The following is a 22,261-nucleotide window of genomic DNA, read 5'->3' as shown; positions in this document are numbered from 1 at the left end:
ATGTGTTCGTTTTTCCCGCGAGCTGTTCGAGAGTGGATTAATAGAGAATTATTGTGAAGGTGGTTCGATGAACCCTCTGCCAGGCACTTAAGTGGAATTTGCGGAGTATACACGTACATGTAGATATAGTTGTAGATTGTCAGAGGTGTCAGAACGACTTTCGCTTATAGCTTTCGAATCAGTCGTTTACGTACCAGGTCGGCTACCTCAAACTGATACCTTTAACCTTCTCCATAGTTCCTGAAAGTTTGTAACATCATCACGGAATCACCCTGTATATCAGTGCAATCAGGAAAGACTAGAATTTTACAAAGTTGTAAAAAAAAAAAAAAGTTGTCTCAGAAACTGACATACGGTCGGGAGAGCGGTGTGCTAACCACATGCCCCTCCATATCCGCATCCAGTAACGCCGGTCGGCTGAGGATGAATGGCGGCCGGTCGGTACCGTTGGGCCTTCATAGCCTGTTCAGGAGGAGTTTAGTTTTAGTTTAGTTTTTGTAAAAAAAATCCATTTTGCACGATTCAAAAGTATTAAGTCGTTCTTTATTTCTGTGTTGTTTTCCTAGGTAGTGTATGCTACCGTCAGTAACGTGGTTATAGAGATTAAAGTTCAGTTCCCAGCTCTCCTGACATCGATGTTTGGTGCTTGTATTTTGCAGTGGCGACGAAGACAGCAACGCAGTGCAACAGACAGACGCGGCGACGGCGGAGAGCGCAGCGCAGGAGCTGCCGCCAGTTCCGGCCGCCACCGAAGCGCCGCAGGGGGTGGGGAACCCCCGGGCAGAGACGTCTCGCCGCAAGTCCGCAGACGACGGCGGCGCCACTAGGCAGGCGCCGGCACCGCGGCGGGGCTCCGTCAGGTAGCGCACGCTTCTGTAACACTGTGCTCACTACAGTGGCCGACACGAAAATAGGCAAACCAAAGTCATCTACCGTCTTATGGCTCTGCAGTTAGTGATAATTTTAAATGTTAGTAAAATTCCGAAAAAATATCAGGTGTATCTATTTGTAATTTAGAATATGGTGGAGTACTTTCGAAAACAAAATTCTTGCCACTTGCCAGTCGTTATGATGTTAAAAGAAATTTTCAAGAAAGATATTTTTCTACTTCATTCTTCCAAAAAAAAAAAAAAAAAATAAATAAATAAAAAAATAAAATCAGCAAATGCCATAATCCGATTTCCCATAAACTACGCTTAGTTGAAGAGGGATCAAAATAAGCGAGTATGCCCTGTCTTGACCGTAGATACTTGGCCGTTTCTGAGAAAACGACGGTCAAAGTTTTCGAGGTACTTTACTTGTCTTTTAGCGAGTCAACAGTTCGACTGAAGCGTTGGCTCAGTGGCTACTGTCGTGGCTTGAAACTTTTGTGCGCCGTGTTCGAAACACGATTATTATTTTTTTCTTTTTCATTTATCTGCCCATGTCCACTGAAGATTACTACAAAAACATTTTGCAGTGTATATTGAAATAACGCTGTCCTTATCCGTTTACTAATTGTGTGTCTGGTGAATAAACGACAAAATATTATAAGCAGCCTAAATGAATGGAAAAATTATTTGAAATTGTTTTCAATGAAATTCCTGTAGCGTAATGCTATTTTGTCTAAAACTGACATGGTGAGACCGTGGCTACGTACAATTAATGTAATGACATTTCTTCGCGTGAATCTCACTCGGGAAAGAAACGTCGTTAACATTGCTAAAGATTTCACTCTAACTACGCAAAATGGATCACTTGTCCGAAAACTGGAGCTTGCAGTTGATTATGTGTCAAGATACGCTACAGGAGGTTAATTCTTACAAAGAAGAAAGCAGCAACCAGCCACTATTAATACTGCCATTTATTTAGGTAAATAGCGCCGTTACCGGTTTCGAACTGGCAAGTTCATCATCAGACGGCAGTTCACATGATTTTTCAAGATACACTACATTATCGTCCGTTTTCGATTTTTATTATTCCACTGTGGCGAAGTGTGTGTGTGTGTGTGTGTGTGTGTGTGTGTGTGTGTGTGTGTGTGTGGTGCTTTGCACAATATGGTGATGTACAAGTTACGTAAGTACTGGATGTATTTAGGAATATGCGAAAAATACAATCCTGCAACTTCGCAACAAAATGGCGCGCAATTTTCGAGCGCAACAACACACCAAAAATACTTCGCCACAGTGGAATAATAAAAATCGAAAACGGACGATAATGTAAAGTGTATCTTGAAAATCATGTGAACAGCCGTCTGATGATGAACTTGCCAGTTCGAAACCGGTAACGGCGCTATTTACCTAAATAAATAGCAGTATTAATAGTGGCTGGTTGCTGTTTTCTTCTTTGTAAGAATTAACCTCCTGTAGCGTATCTTGACACATAATCAACTGCAAGCTCCAGTTTTCGGACAAGTGATCCATTTTGCGTAGTTAGAGTGAAATCTTTAGCAATGTTAACGACGTTTCTTTCCCGAGTGAGATTCACGCGAAGAAATGTCACTGGCGCTAACCTGCCTCCGCGCCATGCTCGTGTTGTCTGGAATTTTTATGTTTAGAATGTTTCTACGAACGGTATCGTTCAACAAGGGAATGAACCAAATCTTCCCTAAGAAAAAACATAAGAATAAAATATAAGAATCAAGGATTCATATGAGAATGGAATATAACAATATGAGATTTTTAAAAGATTGTGTCCCCTGAAAACACCATACACACATATGTTATACGAGGGTTGGAACTTAAATAGTGGCAACTATTTATTCACAACCGATACAAAAGAGTTACATGTTTGCACCTGTTACTGTCCTTCAAAGTAGTCACCAGAGTTGTGTAGAACCCGTTGCCAGCGATGTGGAAGGCGTAGTATACCGTTAGCAGAGCCTGTTCTGTTGATGATGCGAATGGAGCGGTCTACTGCCTGTCGAATCTCTGCAACAGTTCTGAAGCGAATGTTACGAAGTGGTTCCTTCATCTTCGGAATCAAATCAGTCACAAGGACAATGTCTGGTTCCGTTTGTTGAGGAAGAACTGGCTGCTGCCCGTCAACAGACCTTCAGAAACTTCACGATAAATGATGACAGGTAAAACAGTTGCAGGATAAAGATTTATTAAAATTCTTGACCGAGGTTTCGGTATGTATAAATATACCTTATCTGCCCTAGGGCTTTCACACTCTCTTCACCACAGTTCATAGGCGAAGTGCTGATGCTAAACTGTGTTTGCATCGACCCTGTGTCCACAATCATGTTGTATAAATGGAGATGATGTCTTAACTACTGACGACGCCTTTGGCATAATTGTTTTATTAATCTCCATTGCAGGATGTAATTTTAGACATTTTACTTCTTGGTCAAGAATTTTAATAAATCTTTATCCTGCAACTGTTTTGGCTGTCATAATTTATCGTGAAGAATTTCAACAGTTGCTGTTTCAGCCATGTTTAAATCTTGAAACCTTCAGAATCCTCACTGAAGGTGTCCCCATTTCAAATCATCATAAAGGCAAAGGATGGACACACCCAATTTTAAAGTCACCAATAGGTGTCCGGTTACTTTTGATCAGATTGTATAGTAAACCGTCCCACCTTCTCAGTGTCTCACGTGCAGAGTTCGTCATGAAGCTGAATATGAGACTGCTCAGTACGCTTCTACTAGGAAGGACAAGGAAGGCCTGGGCAAATGTAGGTTGAGCATCATTCGTTACCGCACATTTGAACTACAATTTATTAAAATTACAAAAATTCACATAATTCCAAATCAACACTCCTAAAAGGTTGGCCCCCAAAACTAGAGTACTGCTACCAATTGGAAAAATAAGAGCATTGAGCATCTGAGAGTAAAATTACATAATCTTAACGATGTAGGGCTTTAAATAATATAAAACAACATTTAAAACGTTTTTGCTGTTCGTGTAATAATTTACATAAACTGACAGTAACACCTAACTGAACATTAACTGGACACATTCTGCGACATTTAAATCAATCTAAATAACAGTTTAAGAAAAGATATGTACAGCTATTGCCATAAGAATGTGGAAGATGAAACTTTTACAGAATACTCTGAGCAATCGCTTGATTCTGCGAGCGGTTCGCAACAGGTGGTAGATCCCTTGACACTACACAAGAACACGGCCAAGTAGCCCAAATTAACTTGTTCTAAAACATACACAAGGATATTATTACAAACAATAAAATTAACGCACACAAGATGGCTTGGCAACTAGTAGCTGAATCTTAAAATCGGGGGATTAGATTTAGGGATTAGCAGCTCCCCTTCCTTGAGAGCCATTCTGTTTTACCTTATAAGAAAGGAAAAATAAAAATTTCTGGTACCAGGTGATATAACAGAGAACTACAGCACTATCGGGTTTCATAAAACAACGCCATTGATAGCTTAGAGAGCCCAGCCTGCCTCATCTCCACAAGAAGCACCTGCAAAACCACAGGTGGAGCGTGAAGTCACACCAAAATTTTAAGCTGTTCACAACGGCAAACACTACTGAATATAACGTCGTATGTCCTTCTTCACTTCTCTCACCAAAGGACCAACGTAATAAACAGCAAGCATGTAACTATAAGGAAGCTTTACCACGGTAGGCTGAATCTTGTCAAAGGAATCGAGTGATTTAAATAGCGAGATGATAATTAGCGGCTATTGCAACTTCACTCGGGCTTGTACACAACATTTTACCACGACTCGTCTGCAAAAGGGGTTCGGTTGTGCACAGTTGCATTCGCGCTCTATATCGAATAGATAGCCATCCTAAGTACAGCAGTGAACGAATTCAAGTATTTGTCTAAATCACGATCGTTCACAAATGATTTACACCGACAACAGTTTAGAATGAAAACGTTTTCTATTTTTCTAAATCACATCCACAAAACAAACTGATGGCCACATGATACTATGTCGGCGGCTCTTAACCGCACCGACCCTACCGCACCGACGGACCACGATCAAAAGACTACGACCTTTGTCCACTATCCTCTGTCCTGTGAGCGGTCACGTGACACTGCATTAGTCAAATATATTATTTCGAAACATGGCCATCATGCATTTACAATGTTACAATATTAAAATACATAAAACTAAATACCTTATATTGTTTTGTAGACAATCATCAGATTATTTGCATATTTAAGGGCACTCCACTTTTTGGCAGTTTCACCCCTCTTCTATTGTTTAGTCACGTCTTTGCCTAAAAGGTGTGGCATACGAAATACTAATTTTGCTCTACATAGATCGAAAACTGAACAGTACCTTCACAATAAAAGACAATAACTTATTATGCAGAGGTTCTCAAACATCCTTACAACTTTTTATATAAACACGTTCTTTAATGTCCAAAATATTATCCCTGCTACTATGCTTTAAATTTGAATTATTTTGAAGAGTTCTTATGTTTATGGAGTATTCCTATTTCAGTGATCAGATACCTAGCTAATCTAATGATTAGCAAGGCAAGCACACCTTACATTATTAACATATGTACTAAGTTATGCACTGAGACATAGGCAATTATGTAACTAAGTAATTCAATGTGAAACTTATATGCTGCCTCCTCTCTTTATCAAGAAGGTGACTCCATAAATATATTGACTTGTGCTGGCTACTCCCCAGCTGTTTTTCCACAGTAAACAGTACCAGTTCCAGCAAATTAGTTATACTATTACAGTATCCCTTGTAACCTCACACTATCAGATTCTGTCAGAAGTCCGCCTAAAAAAAAAGGTTCAAATAGCTCTGAGCACTCTATGCGACTTAGCATCTGAGGTCATCAGTCGCCTAGAACTTAGAACTACTTAAACCTAACTAATCTGAGGACATCACACACATCCATGCCCGAGACAGGATTCGAACCTGCGGCCGTAGCGGTAGCCCGGTTCCAGACTGTAGCGCCTAGAACCGCACGGCCACTCCGGCCGGCAGTTAACGAACATTACCCAAGTTAGAGCACCTTGCAAGACACTCGGATGGTATGACGTGTAACTGCGCGTAGAACAGTCCTGTTGCACTGCTAAATGTAAGAAAGCACTTCAAAGCCCCTCACCGGTTATTAACGGAGAGACGTAAACATGCAGCTTGCGGTCCCGTATCAGCACGCCGAGTAGAAGTCTGTCCCAGACGGCGGTTTGCAGCGCCAGTTCTTAGACTGTAGTGAAAATGGCCGCTCTTCCCGTTACACCACCAGCTACGGCGGAGCACGGCCTGCATGGTTGTTGTCAAAAGCACAGTCGCCAACCCGGACTCCCAGGTGCTCAGCACGCCACACGAGTTCTGCTAGGCACCACCAGTCTTCTCATCGGACTGTCTGCGAGAGAGCGAGTTCTTCAGATACCTCTTAGAAGCCGCCAGTAGACGCCCTCTAGCCAGAGACAATCGCGCATGAAAGCCTGGAGCGGTAGGTCGATTCGCGACACAGCTTACTGCACACATACCATATTAATGCCCACTAAAAGATGTCCGGATACTCTTGATCAGATTGTGTACGACGCTGAAGAGGGCGCAACCCCAAACACCACGCAGGTTTGCCCTCTGAGCTGCTGGACTGGTAGGTAAAGTTTCAGTTTTCATAGGAAATGTGCCAAGTGTGACTGTTGACCGCAGGTCGCGGGGCGGGTCCAGCGCCGGCGACGAAGGCAGGAGCGCCACAGCAGCCGTGAACAGCCGGCGGTCTGGCTCTCGTGGCGGCAGCAGCACCAGGGGCGGCGCCGCTCAGCCTGCGGCCGCACCGGCCCCATCCGCCCCCGCAGAGGACGTGCTGCCCACGGGGGCGGGAGCACCCGCAGCCTTCGTCAGGACGGGCTCACGTCGGCCTTCCCCCAGAAGCCGGTAAGACACAACAGCACACTGCTGGCCACTCAAATTGCGCACCAGCGAGCATGGCAAGTAACAAAATTATATATATATACTGGTTCACCTGCCTAATATCGTATATATTATTGGGCAGGTGAACCAGTATTTTTGGGTCGTGTCCCAGCTATCTTGTCCACCCAAAATATCTCTGGAACAATAACACCTATTGGAAAACGACTTTCACCGGTATCAATGTATGGCTGGGGCCCATGAATGTACATATTTGGAAACATTCTAAAACGAAAGCATATGTGTTTTTTAACACAAACTTATGTTTTTTTAAATGGGCCTCCCATATTTTTTCTTCAGCAATCCATAGCATGACAAAGCACATACACAATGGCGTTGATTGCATCGCAATATTCCCATTACATCCCGAGATATTAAGACGCGAAGTTGGCGCTTGAAACACCCGACATGCGCTGCTAGCGCACGTCCTGAGGCTCAGGCGTGAACCCCATGCTGCCCGTAATCGCGATGTGATTGACATGCGTAATCACACTTCCATACTTATCAACATAAGGTCATGACACAAGGTGCAGTAAAATCACAGCATGATTCTTCTTCAGGAAATAGGACTCCAAGGTAACATCATGATGAGAAATGAGATTTGGCTACAAACTTTTAAATATCTCTTGCTTATGCCTCCTCATTGTTTCACAAAGGGTTCATTTCTCTTGTGAGCTTCAATTGTAAGTGGAAGAGACCTAAAAAAATTATCAGTGGTGATCCTGTAATCTTCTCTACGCAGCTAGTTCGATCCAACACTACTCTTTGTTCTTGATTCTTTTTTTCTGGGACATTCCCTTCTTTTTCAGTATACACTTGTAAGTTCAGTGAACAATTTGATTTGGCACCAACCAAACCCCTATACTTTCATCTGTCCTTGGCAGTTTCTGAAATCATATGAATAACAAACAGACAGTGCCTCTGGAACGAACAAAGTGGTTCATCTACTGTAAGGTGTGAATGAGAACTGTAATTAGACTTTCAGTGGTTGGCAAACAATGTGAAGACATCTCTGACAGCAGGGAGTGTGTCATTCTTTCTCCTTTTGTTTCCTGCAGAAGTGTCATCAAATCTGATGAACGTAGATCACAGCTGAAATCGAGTTCGAGACATGGAAGCAAGGAAAATATTTCTTTTGGATATAGGATTTGAGCTCCACAAGTCCACAAGCTTCCATTTAGGTTTTCAACAGTCATAGTTGTCACACACCTAGAAATGAGAATGTCGTCACCATCTGTCAACAACCATTGTTTCTGCTTTTATGGCTATCTTGCGCCCCATTCCTCATAATACGTCTGGGCCTTTATGTTGATACTGTCCACAATCTTTTGTAATACCGTCATCAAAGAACAATTTGAAAGCATCACTTACTGATTCAATGTCACTGGTCGCACCTGTAACTCTCGAAAGACTTCAGTAACATTATGAACTGTCCAAAACATATATCGGTGAATTTCTAAACCGAAATATTCCATTTTTACTGACATAATTTTCATTTACATTGTTTTCTATTTCACCTGCAGTTTCTTCTTTTAACTCTTCCACAGTCTCATTTTTTGAGTCACTTGCACTACTATCATTCTGTGCCATGGAAATTACTTAATAAAGATGCTCATATCTGCCATGATATATTTCTGTCATTTTTATTTCACTGGCACAAATAGCACTTATGCTACATAATAAACTAAATGAAAGCAGATAAAACAGCAATGGCTGCTCATACTCCCAATAATGAACGTACTGAAATATTTATTAGGTGCATCATTATTGCCAGTGGAACGAAATCATTTACATAAAAAGAAATTTTTGTATCATGCTGATTGCCAAGTGGGTTCTATAAAGAACCCATTAAATAAAAATAAATATTATTTTCATCTTATTCGCTTCGTTATGTAACCAACTCAAGAGACATGAGGTAACAAGCGAATCTGACCGTAATGAAAAGTTTCATTAAGTGCAACTGTTCATTTGACGTCAAAATAAGGGAAAAGTGTATGGAATCTCGCGAACCCCGCTTGGTAGTTTGAACGTTAATAGAACTAGGCTACTTGATTTGAAATGTTACGTTGCTTTCTTTGTTACTGTTGTGCCGTCGAGATACATCGTTATTGTAGCGTGTAAACGTCGTCATAAACCAACCATTTCTGTTGAAGATGTCACAGTATTTCATTCCCCTGAACGGCAAACAAGTTCCCGTCATTAATTTCTGAAGACATGCAGTTTGAGGTGGTACGGAATCCGAAATACGGTGTTTTACATTGTTCCACAAAGATTGTCAGACGTGAAATTCGCGTTACCAAGAAGAAAAATTTATCATGGACGGGTTTTTAGTACATGCTGTAGGCTTAGGCGCTGTTATATACCGGATTAAACGATGATGTTCTTACGCATAATAAACGTTTTTGATTATTCGAACGGAAAGGACTAGTGGATAATTTATTAACAAAAGCGTGATTACAAATATAACAAGATTTCGTGTGCGTCTACTCTTGATTTTGCAGACAGATTTCGTAGCACTTACCACAAAAATAGCGAGCATCACCGTCAGTCCACTGATATATGCGATTTCTGCTGAACAGTACCAGGGTTCGGTTTAGGGGGGGAATCAGTTTGTCGCTTTGACCCTCTTCACCAAATATATAAGTACCATTTTTTAACGTGCCACGGATGGGTACGAGTTTCGTAATAATAATACTAAAACAAATAAAATATTTTAATATACCGTTACCAATATTAAAAATTTAATTGTCATAAAATATGTATGAGTTGTTTTAGTAATAGCTTGTTTACATAAGTTAACAGAACTTTGCTTTAGTATGGTGTCCAAGACATTTCATTCGGAAAAATACTGCCTTTACAAAGCATATTCAAAAAATTGATAAATACATGTGTTATGTAGTTAATTTAAAAACTGTAATTATAATAGCAACAAACTATCGTGACTTTGATAACGCCATAATTTGCACAATATAAAATCAAATGCACACTCGTAAATTAAGAGTATTTCACTAAGCACTGTGAATGTGAACAATAGTAGTACGAGTGTGTGAATGTGAGGAACGCGGTTTTTTTCGATCGTTTCCGCAAGCGTTTGCGAAGTCACTTTTTTGGGAATCTTCTCTCGGTCTTTCCTTACTCAATTTTCCATCTTTTGCAGGCTGTACGTGTGAATTCTTTTTTTTACGTTCAGTCATGCTACTTTATTCTCTGAAAGTTAGCCTACAACACGTGATCAAAAAGTAAGGAAATTTTGTAGTTTCTCATGTTGCGTTAATCCAATTCACGCGATATTTCCGTTGTTGTGTGAGAAACATATCAGAAAAATATCCGTATAATGTTTAGATATCGTCTGTTTTTAGCACGTAAGTTCCCAAAGGCGGGTCGGTGCGAGGGGGCGGGGAGAGTCGGGATCGCCCCCCCCCCCCCCCCCCCCCAATATCTCTTAAATTAAATTACGGACGACCCGTTTAGACAAACTGAAAGATATTCTGATTTTCAGTCATACGACGAAAAGGTATACGCGTTATCGATAGTAAAGAGGCCATCGATAAATTGAAACTGTCGATATATTGATAACACTATCGTCTAATCACCCTCATTTACTTTAGCCAAGACATTCTTGGCCTTACTTTAGTACATGTGTTGTTCTGTTATTCAGTTCCGTTCCAAGTGTTTATGCTGACCCTGTTTGAATGAGCTCACTTTTCTGGGATTAGTAGACTTAATGGTAGAGGTCTTCAGAGTAGGAGATTGGTTAGTTTAGAGAGCAAGGGACCAAACTACATGGTGATCAGACCAAGAGTAGGAGACAGTTAACATAAATCATAAAGTACATGTAACAGAAAATTTGGAATAATATAGTAATATTCTGCAGAAACTGATTACACCAAGCATTTCTACCAGCTGCCTGAAGAGTATAGCCTTTCAGAAATTTGTCTCTGCAGTAAAATGTAAACATTATTAGTCTCATTTGAAACGTTACTATAGGTCCGGTAGATGTTTGAATGTTGTTTGACAGACTTCTCGGTTGTCATCAGAATTGAAGGAGGAGATGACTCTTACAATTGTGGATTGTACAGAGCTTAATTGTGTGTCTGTTGTTTCCAGGCCCACAGCAGTGGACTTAACTACTGCTGACACATCACAAAATGATGTGCAACCTCGCTCATCCACGAGAGGCCGTAACCATGCAGACAGTGTCCCTAGCAGCAGCAGCAACAGCAGGAGGTCAAATCGCAGAGGCTCTACCACATCAGATGTGGATGCTAGTGGGAACTCTGCGGCAGGTGCCTCTGTGCAGAGAACGAGCCGCAAGATCAATGCCGAAACGAATGCACGTCCCAGCTTTAAGGTACAGTGGTGTAAAATCTGTAGCAAATGCGTAACCACTTCCGTAGCCCAAGATTTTCAAATTCCATCCTTTCTTTGAATGAACCTTTTGTACATGATTGATTGAACTCTGGCAACACAGTCTCAGTACAACTCATTTCTCTCAGTCTGACCACACTGTTTATTGGAAAAGATAGAAAGAACTGCTGTAAGTTCAGATTTTTCTGTCACATTTGCTCACAGATGGCAAAAAGTTGTGGCAGATCCGAAGCAGAGTGGCTCCCCACAAAGTAGAAGGGAAGTCACATTTGTTTACAGAAGGACATTGGGAGTTTTTCATAAAGCAGGGGGGGGGGGGTTAAGATTTTATGAAAGTGAATGTGTGTGCCAAAATAGCAGTTTTGTACAGTCCTTGGCTCACAGTATTACTAGTTCCCCTAGACACTGCCGTATTAGCTATCTGCCATCTGCAGAATAGTCTTACAGATAGGTGTCAGACTATGCCATGCCAGTCTGGTCCCTTTAACCCCCACAAACCAACCAACCAACTATGCCATGCAATATGAAATAAAAAGTTAAAGTAGGTGTTTCCATGGGTGTATCCAAAATGACAGTGTTATGTTTGTGAGAGACTGAAATGGAAGGATTACATTAGTTGCTTGAGCAAGATTGCACCGTGGAGTGCCTCTTGGACTATTGAATTTCCTCACTGAGTTTCCATTCATCAGTCAAACAGGTGTTGCGATGAATTGTGGTCGCAGATATGTCCAGGTTTCTCACATGTGTTGTTTCTCATATAATGTAACTTGTTGATTTTATTTGTATTTTCCCAGTACATACCAGTACTATTATAATTTCCTTGCTCTTTTTTTTTACAGTGTTATCACTGTAACATCATGCAAAACTTTAATTATCATGTTCTTTCAGATAATAGTTTAGGGCTGTCCTAGGTAATATTCAATCTCTTTCCAGTGTGTGTGTCTTCAAATTATATAAAGTGGAGCTAACCTTATAAATCAGCTCATAGAATCATTATTTATTATAACAATCTATTGCATCTACATCTACATTTATACTCCGCAAGCCACCCAACGGTGTGTGGCCGAGGGCACTTTACGTGCCACTGTCATTACCTCCCTTTTCTGTTCCAGTCGCGTATGGTTCATGGGAAGAATGACTGTCGGAAAGCCTCCGTGCGTGCTCGAATCTCTCTAATTTTACATTCGTGATCTCCTCGGGAGGTATAAGTAGGGGGAAGCAATATATTCGATACCTTATCCAAAAACGCCCCCTCTCGAAACCTGGCGAGCAAGCTACACCGTGATGCAGAGCGCCTCTCTTGCAGAGTCTACCACTTGAGTTTGCTAAACATCTCTGTAACACTATCACGGTTACCAAATAACCCTGTGACGAAATGCGCCGCTCTTCTTTGGATCTTCTCTATCTCCTCCATCAACCCGATCTGGTACGGATCCTACACTGATGAGCATTACTCAAATATAGGTCGAACGAGTGTTTTGTAAGCCACCTCCTTTGTTGATGGACTATATTTTCTAAGGACTCTCCCAATGAATCTCAACCTGGTACCTGCCTTACCAACAATTAATTTCATATGATCATTCCGCTTCAAATCATTCCGTACGCATACTCCCAGATATTTTACAGAAGTAACTGCTACCAGTTTTTGTTCCGCTATCATATAATCATACAATAAAGCATCCTTCTTTCTATGTATTCGCAATACATTACATTTGTCTATGTTAAGGGTCAGTTGCCACTCCCTGCACCAAGTGCCTATCTGCTGCAGATCTTCCTGCATTTCGCTACAATTTTCTAATGCTGCAACTTTTCTGTATACTACAGCATCATCTTTTTTATATAAAATGATACTCCCTATTTATTCTGAGTATTTTTCCCCCATATCAGTTCCGTTATACATATAACTACCCTATGAACTTTTACTGAAGTTAAACAGTTCTTTGTACTATGGAACAGTTACTAGCACAATACAGAACAGCTCCTAATGTAATACAGACACTCTCTGCTAACCCATGTCATTTGCAAGTTGTTTTATGTAGCATGCTTCATTATGAAACCAGATTTGTATTTTTCAAGGAATCCCTCTATGTTAGGCTGCTACCCTTATAGCCCAAGGGTTGTGCTTTGTTTACTCCAACCTACTTTGAAATTTCGAAACAGTTAATGTCCAGTTATCTAATTGCTCACATAAATATTTAAAATTCATCAACAAAGTGTGTATTAATGAATAATTATAGCCCATTTAGTATATTACAAAATGTAGCTCCAGCAGAAAACAACTGAGTTGAGTTTGAACTTTTAGTAGGGATTGAAATAAATTTCTTAATGAGTTCATAAGACAGTTTTATAATCTTAAGACTGGTATTTGCAAATGAATGTTGTGAAAATGAATCACAGGTTTCCCTGTACTTGGTACTGACACCAGAGTTTACCTCCATTTCACCTTCCAGAACACAAGAAGAGGCACTTCCAGTAAAAAATTAACAACTGAAACTACTTCAGTAAAAGATGAAATTGATGAGTCTGAGAACTATCCTCCTGAGTTCATACACAAGATAAAGTCTTCTGTTGATACAAAGGTAAGTGCAGAGATTTAACTTCTAATTAATTGTATAACATATATTAGACAAAACAAATCACATTTCTGTCCAAGATACCCTTAGTTTTGCAGAGGAAGTCAATTTAGCATGTAAATAATTACTGCAACACATCATAAAGTAATTATTATATTATAACAATGCAAAAGAGGATGTGGTTATAGTGCACTTATGGTGTCTTGTGGTGAAGTTGGCCATTTGTTGATGTTTGTTGCAACCAATTTGGTGGTAATGCACAGTAGCCAGTGACAATCACTGAATGTAATGATTTATTTTGGTATAAGATACGAAATGATTACATTCCTTTTCAACACAGAGAGTCCCAGAATAACTTTTACTGATCTCTTTATTATGAATTTTAAGGTTGCTTACAAATTTTTATATTGGTTTGATGACTGGAAAAAGCTAGCTGTGCTGACAGAATAGACTGACCTTTAGTGAAGTCTAAGGCCATATTAATTTGAAATGTGACATTTTGGTTGTGAAACTTCCCACAAGATTAAAACTGTATGCCAGATTGAGACTCGAACTTGTGACATTTGCCTTTCATAAACAAGTGCTCTGACAACAGGATCTTCTGAATTTCATAGGAGCTCTCATGTGAAGTCTGCAGTACTAGCACCAATGGAAGAAAGGATATTAAGGTGACAGAGCTTGGCCACAGTGGGTGGGATGTTTGCAGAATGAAATTTTCACTCTTTGTGGAGTTTGTACTGATGTGATACTTCCTGACAAATTAAAACTCTGTGCGAGACAGAAGACTCGAACTCAGGGCCTTTGCCTTTTGTGGGTAAGTGCTCTACTGACTGAGCTACCCAATTGAGTCCTCACAGCCTTACTTCACCCAGTACCTCACCTCCTACCTTCTGAACTTTACAGAAGCTCTCCTGTGAAACTTCAAGGTCTAACATTCATGCAAAATAGGATGTTGCAGAGTTATCGTTTCACCACAGCCTGTGGGAATTTTTCAGAATGAAATTTTCCCTCTGTAGTGGAGTATGCACTTACATGAAACTTCCTGGCAGATTAAAACTGTATGCCATACTGATACTGGGACTTGGGACCTTTGCTTTTTATGGCCAAGTGCTCTGCAAATATTTTTTTTTAATTTAAAAAATATTTATTTATAGGATTAACAAGTGGGAACTGTAGCAGTGCACATGAAAAATAAAAACAAATAAGGTTGTGGATGCAAGTTATCTGTGAATAAACGTGTAAGGGAAAATATTTAGAAGATGAAGAGAAAACAATTGGTCAAGTGCGAGTGCAACTCACGCACTGAGGGCTCAGTACAAACTGAATTATCTATGTATGAGTATAGTATTCCATGCAGTAATGTTCATCTATTATGCTTTTGACAGATGGTGAATGCAGTGTATATTCTAATGCCAAAAAGATATTTTTGTGTGATAGACTTTACAATTTTACAGTCTTTGGATTTTTTTTGCTGTACTTGTACTGTGAAATCTTACAACTTGCCGAATTTCAGGATGCATAGTCAATGGGAAGTATTCTATAGGTTTTGATGATGAGTGAGTTTGCAAGTATCAAAACATGTACATAAATGGGTGAATCTTTTGGTTGCATTGGCTTAGAAGGTTAAATTTTTACACCACCAAGGTGCCATAGACTTAAGGCATAGATCTGAACTTGATATGCCAACTTGTTCCAGAGAAAAATGGGTCTTAACAGACAGATGGACAGACAGACAGATAAAAACTGAGAGAAATTTTGTGTGTGTTTTAAGTACAAATTAACAGCTTATGGATTTTTTTCTGTACTTGTATTGTGGAACGTTGCTTCTTGCCAAATTTCATGATTCTAGCACAACGGGAAGTACTCTATAGGTTTTGATGAGTGAGTTTTTGAGTATCAAAATATGTGATTTAAATAGCCTAATCGTTTGATTGCATTGACTTAGAGGCTTAAATTTTTTTTTACACCTCTTATAGATCATAGACCTTAGTATGTGACATAAATATTAACTTAATACGTGTACCCGTTTCTGAAAAAATGGGTTCTTAACTATCAGACAGACAGATGGGCAACAAAGAGTTCTGTTTTTACAGGTCGAGGCTTGGAACCCTAAAAAAGGAGGGGGAAAGTTAAGGAAACTATGAAGAGATGTGGTGTCAAGTTCAATAGTGTCTTGTGGTTGGAACAATGTCTACTCAGATAGTGGAAAGGGGGGGGGGGGGATGTCTCATCTCGTCTTAATTGATACGCTTCATCAAGATTCCAGCTCCTGGACTGGTTGACAAAAATATACTGTAAATAATTCCCGAAATTGGCCCGATAGTGTTGGATGTGGTGTGGGATGTGGTGTTGTACTTGGAGACACATCCATGAGTCTACCATACTGATGATGTCATCCATACCATTTAGATGATAGGAAATCAGAAAATATCAGCATGGTAGGAGAGCAGTGATGTTGTGGTACACTGAGGTAGAAAGCCATGATCTTCTGTACAAGGGTCCAGATGTCCGCTGCTGCTCATCACACGAAACTGTGTAAATCCGTATCTTTGATATTACACTTGAGGCACAGGGGTGAGTCCACCAGCACAGTGCGGTACAGTTTCTGTCTTGTAGCATATTTGCCATTGACGAAAAGATACCTCATTGCTGTAGTGTCAGTGGTGTAGTATGTTTGATGGATCATTTTCCAAACTGTGGTCTACAAAATCTGGGGGTGGAGACAGTTGTAGAAGATGTTAGATGTCTTGGGTGGTCGTTTTCCTGGTTCCTGGGAGCTCGGCACATATGTAGAGATGTTCCAGAAGGAAACGGCCAATGTGTGGAACTGGATGTGCAATATGTGCCACTAATGTTGGCGGGCATCTCAAAGTAGGTGTGAATTCAGCAGTCAGCAGTCCAGTAAATCTAATATCCTGGAATCTAATATCCAGCGAATCTAATATCCACAACCAGGCCATGGCATTGGTGTAAATTGCTGTGGCCCTAGCTGCAATGTTAACCTGAGCTAGGCCACCATCTCACTTCTCTAAAGTGAGGGCATCATACTGGACTTTCAAGGATATCTCCAAAACATATAAAATACCCAAAGGCCGCCTGCAGTCTGGCCACCATTGTTGCAGTGATGGGCAGAATCTGCGTAACGTGGGGTATCTGGGCTGCCAGAAATGTGTTGGCAAAAATGACCCTCTGGCCCACATTCAGCAGATGGCTCTGTAGGTTTGCCTGGATGCATTGTAGAAGCACAAAAAAACTGATTGCTAAAGTCACATGTGTACACCTTTTAAAGACACCAGAGGGCGTCTATCTGTTGAAAGGGGGTTGTGTTACCTGTGGGAAGGTCCTGGCTGACCTTTGTGGCACATGATTTTGTGAAAAGTGCTGTAACAGGCAATCCTGTGCTTTGTAGCCTCTATTTTGGCCACTAAACGTACACTGAGGGCCAAGTTGTCTATGTAGGTGCAACATCGGTAAACATGCTCCTGGAGTGGAATACCCACCAGGCATTTCCATAGACCACAGATGAGTGTTTCCATCGCAGTGATGTAAAAGCACAGCCAACAGCAGGTAACCCTACCATACTGAGTGCTCAGTCCATATGGGTTGCCTGTGTCTTCCATCCATCCAGGATGTTGCCCCTTGAAGGAGTCATATGATCACCTGTGTGAACATTTGGCTAATTACCACCTGGTACATCTCTGCATTCAGGAATGCGTAGTTGATGTGGTCTAACACTTGGTTGAAGTCAGTGGGGATTAAAACAGCTGGCAGTCAGATGTGTCTTGCCATGATGATGACATCTAAATATTTACTGAGGGCAGTCTGGATCTTGTTATTGCCACCTAAGAAGGTTTGTCGTGGAACACAGCTTGCTGTAACATATGTTTGGGTCACATAGTTTGAAGGTATGTGAAAATATTGAAATCGGAATGTAGTAATGTGTCTGGCCAGTAACTATTAAGCTGTGTTCCTCCCGTGTGCTTTGCACTGGGATAGGTAAACCTCCCATGAACTGTGGTGGTGAGAACACTGTGCCAGACAGAAGTTTCCAGTACATGTCTCTCCATTGCGATAACATCAGAACTGGAAAAGTTTGAAAAGTCTCCAGCGGTAAGCTGTCCAGGCCAGGAGACCAATTCAGTGATCCATTGGCCACAGCTGCAAGGACATTTTTGGTGGTCACTTCCATGGTGAGGAGGGTTGCTGCCACGGTGTGGACCTCCTTGAGAACCTTGACAGTAGTTCCTCCATCATTCATTACTTCTTGACAAAGGTATCTGCAGCTTGTTGTGAGGGCATTAGTGATGTGAGCTTGCAGTGTCAGCCATCATCCATCAGATCGATCTAAAATTGACATTAAGGCCTGTTGACATCATCAAAAATTTTGAATGATGTAATCCACTTCACCACTAATCCTGTCTTGGCTGTGTGCTCATACAACAGCTCACTCTAAGCAGCATCTGGTCAAGGTTAAAAATTTTGCTATGATACATTGAACTTCTTTTTTATGATCTGGGGATGGGTGTGGTCCACGAGATTGTGTACAGTACTGTAGTAAAAATGTGTTGTGTGGTGATTCACCTGGCTTTGGCTTTAACATATTGTGTAAAGGTGTAGCGACCGGTGAGTCAGGCACACAGTATCCATCACGACAATGTGTTCCCACATGATTTGATGTGGTTAACATGAGCCTGCTGTGTGTCTGTGAGCTGTTGTTGACATTCAGGGTCTTGTTATATAGCACAGTGTTGAGTTTCCAGAGTCCTGTGATGTGACATATAGATTGTCTACGGAGGTTGATGGTACAGATTTCAATGTCATCATCTGAAAAGACAGACAGCCAATATTCTGCATTAAGAAGACTGGCTGTTAGAGCTTCAGCGATATACAATCTGCTGAGTTGGCTGGCAGAGTGGCTTGTAATGTGTTTAAGCCCTGGGTGGTCACCATGTACCAGTCTCCAAGTGTTGACGAGATGAAGGTGCTAGACCAAGAGCGGAGTTCTGGGTATGTGGTGAACTGTGGGTATTGGTCTGTATGCTCGAGAATGCATTTGAAATCTGTACCCATGATGAGGTCCTCCATTTATCCATGTGTGAAGATGCGTAGAGATTTGTGAAATCTGGTTCCTTCAACTGTCGGGGTCATCCCTCGTGCTACTTGTAGATATGCAACGTCGGGAAGTGAAATCTCTTCTCAGAGGAGGATGGACATGCCGATGTGTTGCTTATCCATCAGGGCGGAGTGCATCTCATATCCATAAGACCAGAACCAAGTCTCTGCCTCAATTCTTGTAGCAGGGTGATGTCAACGTCCATTGCTCATAGCGTGTTGTGGAGTAATTGAAGTTAATCCAAGAACTGATATTAGTGTTTATAGTAGCTATTCAGTATGGCTGGTGGGGGACTTGTGCTTCTGGTATGCTTGTAGCTGCTGAAGTTAGTTGTGGAGGACTGCAGAAGTCCATATTGGTTGCAGGGCTCGTTTCAGTCAGGTAGAAGTGGCAAATCCACGTCATCTGCTCATAAAACAGACCATCAGTTTCAACATTGACAAGAGGTGGCGGTGCTGACTGAGTCAACTAAACAACCTCAGTGACATCAAATGTGCTATTTTCCATATCTTCTGGGTGTGGTTCTTGCTAACAGTGTCTGGTGAATGACTGACAGTCTTGTGGAGAAAGTATCTTCATGGCAGTGGATAATGAGTCATCTTGTTTGTCAACAGATTTGTGCACCATCTTGTTGTCCTGTGAAGGTGTCTCAGTGGCTGATTCTGATGTCTTGTGGCATGTTTTGCAGTGTTTGTGTGACTGTTGCTTCCGGCAATGTGTGTCAGTGTCTTAAGAAGGAAGAGACTTGCGTTATTCTGGTACAAAAGCTGTGGTCAATTTAATATAGTTATTAATCTCTATAAACTCTCTTGGGTATCCTTGTGAACTTCTAGTGTAGGTGTGCCCATTTGGAAATCAGATTTTCAGTGGCACTGCCTCCAGTTGTGTCAGTCCTGGGAGAGGGTTATGAACTGCATCTTGTGAGGGCTTGATGTGCAGTGCCACCACCTAGGTTGGTGGAAGAGTGTTTGTGGTTTGGTTGGTGTCCATGTCATTGTGTCACAGCTGTGTGTTGTTGTGTTGAAGGCATTCACTATGGAAGCAGCCATCTCTGTCACAACTGGAACATGTAAGAGATTGTCTATTGAAAATCACCACTGCTCAGCATCTGCCTACAAAAATGTATAATTGGACATGGCAGATGAGGGCTATATGGACCTATCGCACACTATTGAACTCCAGGGACATGCCCCTGTTTCAGCCACATGGTTGTGGACTTTTCCATATAGGCTTAGTGGTGTTATGAATTTGTCTTCATGTACCTCGAAGGCAGTTCGAAAACATGGATCTTTCAAAGGCCAAGTCAGGTGTGGTCCACATCAACCGGCCTGAAGTTGCTGTTGTAGTGTCAAAATATGAATCGATGGATAATCTTGTTGCAGGCAGCATTAGACGTCATCTTAATGTAAACAAGACTGCTGACAATCGATAGGAGAATGACAATGAGATCATCGCATGGGATCATGACATCATCACATAAGAAGTGCTCAGCGGACAGCACTTTGAGTCATGAATAGGCATTCAAAAAGCTGAACTTATGGGTGTTCTTCCTGTAAGAGTTGGTCATGATACTCTGTTTGGCTTAGAAGTACAGTGATGCCGAAGTCAACAAACACTACACATGCACAGTGGTGCGGATGGCTGAGCATGGACCAACTGCAGAACTGCTGAAGGCAGACTAGTGAATGAGCTCCCCAGGCACAATTCACGACCTGTCCCCACAGTTTTACTTCTGTCAGTAACTCATCTCCTATCTTCCAAAGTTCACAGGTGCTCTCCTGCTAAACTTACAAGACTAGCACTCCTAGAAGAAAGTATACTGTGGCGACGTGGCTTAGGCACAGTCTGGAGTATGTTTTCAGAATGAAATTTCCATTCTACAGCGGAGTGTGTGCTGGTAGGAAGTTTTATATCTGTACATACTCTGCTGCAGAGCAAAAAATTTACTCTGAAACATTTACTCTGGAAACAGCCCCCATGCTGTGGCTAAGCCATCCTTTTTCCATGGGTGGTAGTCTTACATATTTCTCAGGAGAGCTTTTGCGTATTGGAAGGTATGAGGTGAGGTACTGGCAGAAGTGAAGTTGTGAGAACAGGTCGTGAGTCATGTTTGGATAGCTCATTCGCTAGAGTACTTGCCCACGCAAGGCAAAGATCCTGAGTTCTAGTTTCAGTCTGGTATAGAGTTTTAATCCACCAAGAAGTTTTATATCAGTGCACAATCGACTGCAGAATGAAAATTTCATTATAGAATTTGATTTTGAGTTGGCAAAGCCAACAAATATGAAATAAAGAAAACTAGATATTCTGACAGGCTGGCCTGAGCTCTAGGTTGGATTGGAATGTGACATTTGGTTATGAGTTGGTGAAGCCTAGATGTGAAAGGAATGGAACTAGATGGGCTGACAGACTAACCTGTAGCATAATCCAAGGCCTAGGTTAGGTTGGAATTTGATAATTTGCTCGTGAATTGGCAAAGTCAACGAATCTAACACAAAAATATGATAATTGTTATAGATTGATGTGTAGCAAAACCTGAGATGACATTTTTCATTGCAGTAAGCTACTCATACATGTCTTATTTCTGAGTGTGACAAAACTTCTGATAATGGTGTTCAAGTCTAACCTAGTAAAACAAAATACTAGCTAACTGTATTTACAGACCATAGGAAATTACAAAATAGGATCTCATTTGCAGCCTACATTCATTGTGTCTACTCACCTGGATTCATCATGTGAACAGTTAGCAACAGTAGCACACAGTGGAAAAACACTGGCCCCATTAGTGCACTTATATTGTCACTGTTGTATGAAGCAACTTACTTATTATATATTTTCTGGCATTCAACTTGTGTATTTTATTTTCAGGATGAGAAAACCACACAGCCATCACTGTTGTCTAGTTCTCCTGAGGACACATTCATTACTAAAAGTTCGGATAAAGTGGTTTCTGTTTTTACACCCTCCTTATCCGAGGTAAAATTCACTATTTTTCTGATTGGTGAATTATATTGAATGGATTATCATCTGAACTTCAACATATCACTTATTATATATTTCTACAGGATGAGATAAATGCTGATGAAGATAAAGAAAATCAGAACAATGAAGTTCATCTGAATAAACTGGAGACAAGAAGGCGATCAAATAAGTATACTGGTAGGGCAAGATCTTATAAAACAGGATCAGATGAAACAGGAAAGCAACGAAAAGTAGATCTTCTGGTAAGTAAAATAAAATTTTAGTTTTAATGAGAACTACAAAGTGCTACATAAGAAATTCTGTGTTCCTAGCTAGCACCATATTTAAGCATTTCTTGTTGTATTCTAAGAGATTGTTAAATATTAATTACTTCAGTAA

General features: G+C 40.9%; 1 protein-coding gene across 1 annotated transcript in view; it reads left to right on the top strand.

Annotated features, from left to right (window-relative positions):
• Nucleotides 1-22,261, top strand: part of LOC124788137 (mucin-5AC-like) — a 329,966-nt gene that overhangs the window by 274,693 nt on the left and 33,012 nt on the right. Inside the window, exons 7-12 of the mRNA XM_047255279.1 lie at nucleotides 660-860; nucleotides 6,590-6,814; nucleotides 10,955-11,198; nucleotides 13,666-13,794; nucleotides 21,770-21,877; nucleotides 21,967-22,125. Of these exons, the coding sequence (XP_047111235.1) occupies nucleotides 660-860; nucleotides 6,590-6,814; nucleotides 10,955-11,198; nucleotides 13,666-13,794; nucleotides 21,770-21,877; nucleotides 21,967-22,125 (1,066 nt within the window). The remainder of the gene's footprint in view (nucleotides 1-659; nucleotides 861-6,589; nucleotides 6,815-10,954; nucleotides 11,199-13,665; nucleotides 13,795-21,769; nucleotides 21,878-21,966; nucleotides 22,126-22,261) is intronic.

The sequence above is a fragment of the Schistocerca piceifrons genome, chromosome 3 (genome assembly GCF_021461385.2).
Source record: "Schistocerca piceifrons isolate TAMUIC-IGC-003096 chromosome 3, iqSchPice1.1, whole genome shotgun sequence".
NCBI lineage: Eukaryota > Metazoa > Arthropoda > Insecta > Orthoptera > Acrididae > Schistocerca > Schistocerca piceifrons.
The sequence above is the reverse complement of the archived record's forward strand: the minus strand, read 5'-3'. Positions and strand labels throughout refer to the sequence as shown.